Genomic DNA, 8,695 nt, shown 5'->3' on the forward strand with positions numbered 1-8,695 from the left:
AAAATCGGTTAACGCTGAATATTATTTAGACGTTTTAAAGCGTTTGCGCGAGAACATTCGTCTTAAAAGGAAGGAATTGTGGGACAACAAGTCATGGCTCTTGCATCACGATAATGCACCAGCTCACACATCACGTCTTGTTCGCGATTATTTGAACAAAAATAATGTTAATGTCGTTCCGCAAGCACCGTATTCGCTTGATATGGCTCCATGTGACTTTTTCCTGTTTCCCAAGCTCAAGTTGCCGCTCCGTGGAAAACATTTTGAGACAATTGAAGTCATAAAAGAGAATTCGAAGAACACACTCGAGCTTGACTTGTTTACAGTAGAACAGAAAACAAACTATGTGACATATCACGTCGAAATTTGCCATGTAAGCTTATAACAGTCCTACCAAAAAACGAAAAATTTATTTTTGCCATATGTCATCCGCGGACCGTTTTATTGATACCGTCTCGTTCATATTTGAGTAGAAGATATATTCACTTCAGTTCGATATGACCACTTTTTGCCTTGATTATAGCCTTCAAACGGTCAAAAAATGAGTTGCATCCTTCGCTATGGCCATATTCGCAGTGCCAAACATCTAATATTGATGAAATGACTCGAGCTTGTAAAGGGTGATCACTTTAGAGGTATAGGATTTTCAATTCAAATAAAACAACGAAAGTTCAAATTCATTCGGCAATATTTAATATTTTTGTGTAGAGCCATTCATAACATTTACTTTTTATAGAAAATTCCTTTCATATGTCGGCCGCAATTGCACCGTAATTCGGCTATCCGTAAACACCAATTTTGAATGACTCGCTGGAGGACTTCGGCCGGTATATCGTGAAGAAGAAGAAGTAATGTTGGTTTCCAATGCCTCGATCAAAGCTGGTTTATCTACAACGCATTTAGACTTTGCATACCCCTACAAATAAAAGTCCAAAGTTGTGATATCACATGATCTAGGTGGCCAATCTACTGGTCCGAGACGAGAGGTAAATTGCTCACCGAAACAACCTCGCAGTAAATTCATTGTTTCACGGGCTGCGTGGCAAGTAACGCCGCCTTGTTGGAACCAAATATTGTGGAGATCACGGGCTTCACTTTCCGGCATCAAAAAGTCGTTTATCATTGCGCGATAGCGTTCGCCATTCACTGTTACATTAGCGCCAGACTCATCTCTGAAGAAGGTTGTTCTCAATGGATGTAATGGCTGTAATGGTTGTTCTTGAATGGCTTTGGGTTGCTCCCCAGCCCAAATGCGGCAATTTCGCTTACTGACGTAGCCATTAAGCCCGATAGTCGATTTTCGTAATACTTTTAATTCTTGAGGAGTAAGTCGCTTAAGGGTGCCGTTGCTGAAGCACTGCTGGTGGTTCCAGAAGCCGGTCGATGTAACTATGAAAGTCGGATAGCAACTATAAAGAGACGTTACGGGAGTGACCACAGGCAAGAAATGTTCCAGATGGAACTGACGAATTGCTGCCAAACGATATATGAGACTTTGCGGTAATACGCAACTGATATTGAACGTTCAGCGCATTTGGCGTATGCAAAGAAAACAGAAGATTTCGTAGAAAAGATGAAGGGCTAAGGTTTTATGAAGGGTACGCGAGAAGAAGAAACAATAAAGAGAATAATACGCGAGTCCTCTACTCAAATGCCATGACCCAGCAGTTCGAGAATAAAGTGTGGCAACTGCGGTAAGACCGGGCATATGGCACGCGATTTCAGTACACCACGCAGCCAACTGAAGACGAACCCAGGTAGAAGGAAGCGAAGCGCTAAGACTGACTCTGGCCACAGGTGCAACGAACTCGGTTATCCGGTCAGATTTAGTAAACGGTAATGTGGATGTAAACGGAACCAGTGGATGACTACAAGTTTCAAACAGGTACAGGAGAGAGAACTACGCTTTCTGGAAAGGTAGTTTGTGAAGTCATTATTGGAGTAATTTAATTTAATCTAAATAATTTCAAGTTACCATTTATTTCAGATGTAGGAGCTATAATTGGGAAATGTTGGACTTTAGAAGAAAGAGAAATGTCGGTCAGTCATAGTAAACCACAATAGACCACAACGGGAAAGAGAAGAATTCTAGGAAGCAAGAAGAAAAATCTCCGATTTCATAAGAATTTAGTTGCAGGAAGTTAGAGGGCTAGATAGGACAAAAACTAAGAGATTCCTGGAGAAATACGGCTCGCTATTCAACGGTGATTGTGGAAAGTCTGGAAGGACTGTGATGGTGAAACACTGAATAGATATAGGAGATGAAAAGCCAATTCGTCAAGTTCCACGTCGAGACCACTAGCAAAGCACGAAGAAGCAAATAAGATAATCCAAGAAATGCAGCAAAGTTGAGTTAGTGAGCCATCAATAAGCCAGTGGAGCTCAGGGGGTGTGCTGGTTAGAAAGAAAGATGGAAGCACCCGATTTATGGTGATTATAGAAAGCTGAATGAAGTCACGAAAAAGGTCAGCGAATCATAATCACGAATAGATGACACTCTCGACATTTTATCTGGCGCGAAATGGTTTTCCACGCTTGATTTAAAAAATAGTTACTGGCAGGTAGACAGCCTGCGACATAGAAGGTGGGTTGGGGCAGTTTTCTGTGATGCCTTTCGGATTACGTAATGTGCCAGCAACCTTTGAGCGTCTGATGAAGCTTGCGCTGAGGGGCTACACTGGAAAACGTGTTTGGTGTATCAGTATTACATCATCGTCATGGGTAAAAATTTGAACTTTGAAGAAGTCCTTCAACGCATTGTCTCTACGCGATTGCGAGTGAATCTGAAGCAGTGCGGCTGAATAAGGACGTACCTAGCTCAATATACAAAGTATGGTGTTCGCTACACGTTACAATAGTACAGTATCATTCGGAGTATCTTTAGTATGATCGGGGGTAGAACAAATCCCCAATCCGAAGCGGAACTGCATATATCGATGGATAAGTGGCTATGGGGTATCTAGTCGCTAATAAAAGATAAAATCACAGTGCTCTCAAGGAACTATATCAATACCCCTCTAACAACTGAGCAAATAGACTCCATCTAGAATCTCATCCTTGAAACAGAAGTGGCGGGGAAAGACCAGAATATAACACTCGCATTTTTGGGCGCGATCTACAAATCAGCATACATGGTTCTGCACTACGAGGATAGCGCTTCAACGGACTGGCTAAAAGCGGCTCTTACTGACGCGACACCTTGGGAGGGTGCTTCACTGTGGGTCGCAGAGGAATCCAAAATACCTCCCTCACAGATAGCAGTGGGGTACTTTCCTGACCCCAGTCCTTAGAAACCAAAAATATACTGGACTTCTTACAGGGGCAGAAAAAAGGCTTCAATGTTGACACATGGCGTACTCTTTTTAGAGTCGGAAGAGGCTCAAATGTAACACTGGTTCTAGCACCAGACCTGAAATCAGCAGCCAGCTTGGGTAAGCTACCAATTCTGTTAAGTGACATTCAAGCTCATGACTGCGCCCCTCAATTCAGATCGATTAATGGATAAAATGGAAGCTGTGGAGTTGAATGAAGAGGACGAATGTATCCAATCCAACCCTAACCCAGCAATCAGTGAATGAAGTGCATCCAGGAAAATCTTCATCACGCTAAGACCGCATCGGCCGAACTTAGTACGAGGCTTGTCCGTTGAAACATCAACATAGAGCTTATTCAGGAGCCCTTGTTAAACAGAGACCACATTAATGGCCTCACAGTTCAAGCACAAAGGTAATTTATGACGTGGACGCAGTCAACCCAAGGGCTGAGCTTATTATAGACACCAATATTAAATATTTTGCCTTTACAGAATTTCTTAATGGCGTCACGGCAACAGTACTAGTCGAAGCGGAAAGAAATATCACAGTTGGGGTAATAATAGGAAAGCCCTTACACTATATAACAAGGAACTGAGGAAGTCAAAAACGAACTTATGGCAAAAGTTCTATAAGGGACTAAACGATGGTATTATCACCACTGCTTTGGTCTCTCCTGGCTGAAAACCTAGTACAAACCCTTAATAATAAAGAGGACAAAACAATTGGATATGCAGATGACATTTCTGCAATAATTAAAGGCAACCACGGAAGGACCGCAAAGGACTGGCTGCAAGACGCCTTAAATACCACCTGAGAATGGTGTAAGAAAGAGGGACGATCAATAAACCCTTCCAACACCACTATTGTCCCCTTTACCAGGAAAAGGGTTGTAAATATACCCACTCTGGAAATAAATGGAACGGAGGTAACTCTAAAAAGAGAGGTTAAATATCTAGGAATTATGCTGGATAAGAAAGCTCACCTGGGAGGCCCTCCTCAACTCAGTACAAAAAAGGGTAACAAAAACAGCATCGTCAACAAAACAGCTTTTGGAAAAATCCTGAGCCTTAGCCATATATAGCCTTTTGGATCTGCACCCAAATGGGTAAAGAAAGCCAGTATAGCCTTATACTCCTGCAAATCTATGTTCGGTGAAAAATGGGGACTCAAGCCACAGGTCATGTTGTGGATGTACAACGCAGTGCTTTTGCCAATTTTAACGTGCCTGGTTTGGTGGGAGGCTCTTCGGAAGGGCTATATATCACTAAACTGGGAAGGGTGCAAAAGACTGCATGCATTGGCATCACCAGAGCATGTAAAACTTGCCCCAGTGCTGCCCTGAATGTCCTTATTTACTTCCTTCCTATCGACTTTTACGTTATTTCCACCGCAGCTCAAAGTGCAATCAGGTTAAAGAAGGTTGGCCTCTGGAGACAATCTCTCAAGAGACATGTTAGCATACTCGCGCAGTTAGCACCATATTTCTCCGAACTTCGAACAGATCTCTCTATCCGCAAACCAGAGTTTGAGGGTCGTGCTAGGGCAATCTTTCCAAATAAGCAGGATTGGATCGAGGAGAAAATCTACACTGACGGTTCCAAGATGGAATCGGGAGTCGAAGCAGGGGTTTTTTCTAAATCAGCCAATTTATCTATCTCCTTTAAACTGCCGAAATGCCAGTGTTTTTCAACCAGAAGTCTTTGCGATCCTGCAGACATGCAAAATGCTTAGGGAACGAGGGAGATATTAACATTTTCTCCGATACTTAAGCAGCGATCAAGGCTCTGACGACGCTATGGTGCAGAACGAAATTAGTAAACTCCTGTAAGGAGGAGATCAAATCTCGTGGGTGTGCAGGTTACATTTCTCTGATCTGGGTTCCACGACATATGAACGCAGAGGGAAATAAAATTGCTGAGGAGCTTGCCAGGAAGGGGACTGAATTGGCCTCAGAAACCTCCTACCCCGTCACCGGCATCCCCCTGACAGTTGTTAAAGGGGAACAGCACAAATTATTTCTCAGGAAAGCGCAGAAAAGATGGAGCTCCATTTTTTCATGTACTATTTCGAAAACCCTTTGGTTTCAGTACAATGTACGAAGAACTCAGAAAGTTCTTTGGACTCCTTGCCATTCAATTTCCAAACTCATAGCTGTTATTATTTACCGGTTACTGGATGATCGGCACACACGCGGAAGAGCTAGGGTTACCATTTAATCCCCATTGCAAAAGCTGTAGGTATCTTTCAGAGAAGGAGCCTGTTGAGCACTGAGTGCTCCTTTCTTCCACAGCCTGGGACAGTGCTCCAACCTAAATCCCATTAATCTTCTCCAGGCTTTAAGGTTAATCTTTATGTCAGTTAAATTCAGATACCATTCCGCTCTCGTGAAAGGTAGAAATCGTAAACACATTACTCTTATCGTGGGCCACGGTAGGTATAATTATACAACAGTTAAGCCTGGCTTGTCAAGGGCGGAAGTTGTTTCAGCATATATACCGTAAGACTAAGTGTAACTATTTACGGAACATATTTTATATATTTTGATCCTATTTTTGTTAAATTTAGAAGGGAACATCCTTGAAGATTGATTGGAGATTCATCGACAACGATCGTATCACCTGGAATATACAGAGAGCGTGGTGTTAATAAGTGGTTTAATTTTGCAAAAAAAGTTTAATTATAAGGCTGAATATCGTTGAAATGCAAACAGTATTAAATTTATGAGAATCTGTTATATGACATACTAGCTTTAACCCGCGGCCCCGCTCGCGCAGGAGTAGTTTTGAAGGATTTAGGATATGTATATAAAAGAATTACAAACAATAATTTCATAGAAAATATATTTTTTTTATAACCATAATATTATAATACCCGGCATCCGTTGCTATGCGTCGTTGAATAAAATCAAAACAACCAATCAGAAAAATATCAAGCAAAATTATTTTAATTAATTTTCTACCTCAAACCGTTTTTGAACTTTACATTTGGGTCATAGTTGAACAGCTTATGCGGATTATGAACTCTAGAGTGTGCTGTAAATAGTGGGAAATAGGAAAAACTAAGATTTTTTAAATTAAATTTAAGCGAATATTCGATTATTAGTGACGAATGATAGTGGTGGTGCGGCCTGGGGGCTGTGGCATAAAACATGCCTATAACCTTCATTGGGTGAAAATATGAATGTATAAAACTTGTTACGTCATTTGGTTTGTCGTTTCGTAGTGATGCGCGGACAACGTACAGACATTCACTTTTATAGTATAGATTATACAGGGTGAACGATATGAAGTGTTACCTATTCAAAATACCAAAATTTTTTTGTGTGAAATTAGTTTTTATTGATTTCAAAGACAAAATTGTTCAAAAATTATTACAATTTTAACATACCTTCTACTCAAATATGAACGAGACGGTATCAATAAAACGGTCCGCGGATGACATATGGCAAAAATAAATTTTTTGTTGTTTGGTAGGACTGTTATAAGCTTACATGGCAAATTTCAGCGTGATATGTCACATAGTTTGTTTTCTGTGCTACTGTAAACAAGTCAAGCTCGAGTGTGTTCTTCGAATTTAACGATGGAAATTCAAGTTGAACAAAGAATTTGTTTGAAATTTTGTTATTCCAACAAAATTTCGGCTTCAGATGCCTTAAAAATGTTGCAGACGACCTATGGAGATTCTGCTCTATAGCGTGCACGTGTTTTCCAGTGGTACAAATCGTTCAAAGAGCGCCGTACATTGGTAGAAAACTTGCCTCATGAACGTCGTCCAGCAACATCAGTAAACGACGAAAACATCGGAAAAGTAAAGGAAATTGTGCTTGAAAATCGCACAAATCGCAAAATCGGTTAACGCTGAATATTATTTAGACATTTTAAAGCGTTTGCGCGAGAACATTCGTCTTAAAAGGAAGGAATTGTGGGACAACAAGTCATGGCTCTTGCATCACGATAATGCACCAGCTCACACATCACGTCTTGTTCGCGATTATTTGAACAAAAATAATGTTAATGTCGTTCCGCAAGCACCGTATTCGCTTGATATGGCTCCATGTGACTTTTTCCTGTTTCCCAAGCTCAAGTTGCCGCTCCGTGGAAAACATTTTGAGACAATTGAAGTCATAAAAGAGAATTCGAAGAACACACTCGAGCTTGACTTGTTTACAGTAGAACAGAAAACAAACTATGTGACATATCACGTCGAAATTTGCCATGTAAGCTTATAACAGTCCTACCAAAAAACGAAAAATTTATTTTTGCCATATGTCATCCGCGGACCGTTTTATTGATACCGTCTCGTTCATATTTGAGTAGAAGATATATTCACTTCAGTTCGATATGACCACTTTTTGCCTTGATTATAGCCTTCAAACGGTCAAAAAATGAGTTGCATCCTTCGCTATGGCCATATTCGCAGTGCCAAACATCTAATATTGATGAAATGACTCGAGCTTGTAAAGGGTGATCACTTTAGAGGTATAGGATTTTCAATTCAAATAAAACAACGAAAGTTCAAATTCATTCGGCAATATTTAATATTTTTGTGTAGAGCCATTCATAACATTTACTTTTTATATAATAGATAATTCCTTTCATATGTTGGCCGCAATTGCACCGTAATTCGGCTATCCGTAAACACCAATTTTGAATGACTCGCTGGAGGACTTCGGCCGGTATATCGTGAAGAAGAAGAAGTAATGTTGGTTTCCAATGCCTCGATCAAAGCTGGTTTATCTACAACGCATTTAGACTTTGCATACCCCTACAAATAAAAGTCCAAAGTTGTGATATCACATGATCTAGGTGGCCAATCTACTGGTCCGAGACGAGAGGTAAATTGCTCACCGAAACAACCTCGCAATATATTCATTGTTTCACGGGCTGCGTGGCAAGTAACGCCGCCTTGTTGGAACCAAATATTGTGGAGATCACGGGCTTCACTTTCCGGCATCAAAAAGTCCTTTATCATTGCGCGATAGCGTTCGCCATTCACTGTTACATTAGCGCCAGACTCATCTCTGAAGAAGGTTGTTCTCAATGGATGTAATGGCTGTAATGGTTGTTCTTGAATGGCTTTGGGTTGCTCCCCAGCCCAAATGCGGCAATTTCGCTTACTGACGTAGCCATTAAGCCCGATAGTCGATTTTCGTAATACTTTTAATTCTTGAGGAGTAAGTCGCTTAAGGGTGCCGTTACTGAAGCACTGCTGGTGGTTCCAGAAGCCGGTCGATGTAACTATGAAAGTCGGATAGCAGCTATAGAGAGACGTTACGGGAGTGACCACAGGCAAGAAATGTTCCAGATGGAACTGACGAATTGCTGCCAAACGATATATGAGACTTTGCGGTAATACGCAACTGATATTGAACGTTCAGCGCA

At 41.1% G+C, this 8,695-nt stretch overlaps 1 protein-coding gene across 1 annotated transcript; it reads right to left on the reverse strand.

Moving 5' to 3' along the window:
* Positions 1 to 764: 764 nt before the first annotated feature.
* LOC129250176 (uncharacterized) lies at positions 765 to 8,186 on the reverse strand. Its single transcript, XM_054889810.1, has 3 exons — positions 8,162 to 8,186; positions 1,000 to 1,389; positions 765 to 916 (listed from the first exon to the last, which is right to left on the reverse strand). The coding sequence occupies exons 1-3, from the start codon at positions 8,184 to 8,186 to the stop codon at positions 900 to 902; spliced, it is 432 nt and encodes a 143-aa protein (XP_054745785.1). The 3' UTR covers positions 765 to 899.
* Positions 8,187 to 8,695: the final 509 nt, after the last annotated feature.

Source organism: Anastrepha obliqua, chromosome 6 (genome assembly GCF_027943255.1).
Source record: "Anastrepha obliqua isolate idAnaObli1 chromosome 6, idAnaObli1_1.0, whole genome shotgun sequence".
Classification (NCBI taxonomy): domain Eukaryota; kingdom Metazoa; phylum Arthropoda; class Insecta; order Diptera; family Tephritidae; genus Anastrepha; species Anastrepha obliqua.

Coding starts and splice junctions, on each gene's coding strand:
- LOC129250176 (XM_054889810.1), bottom strand. CDS start 8,186: ATGAATATATTGCGAGGTTGTTTCG. Junction 1,390..8,161: donor TATATTGCGAGGTTGTTTCG/GTGAGCAATTTA, acceptor CGACTTTCATAG/TTACATCGACCGGCTTCTGG.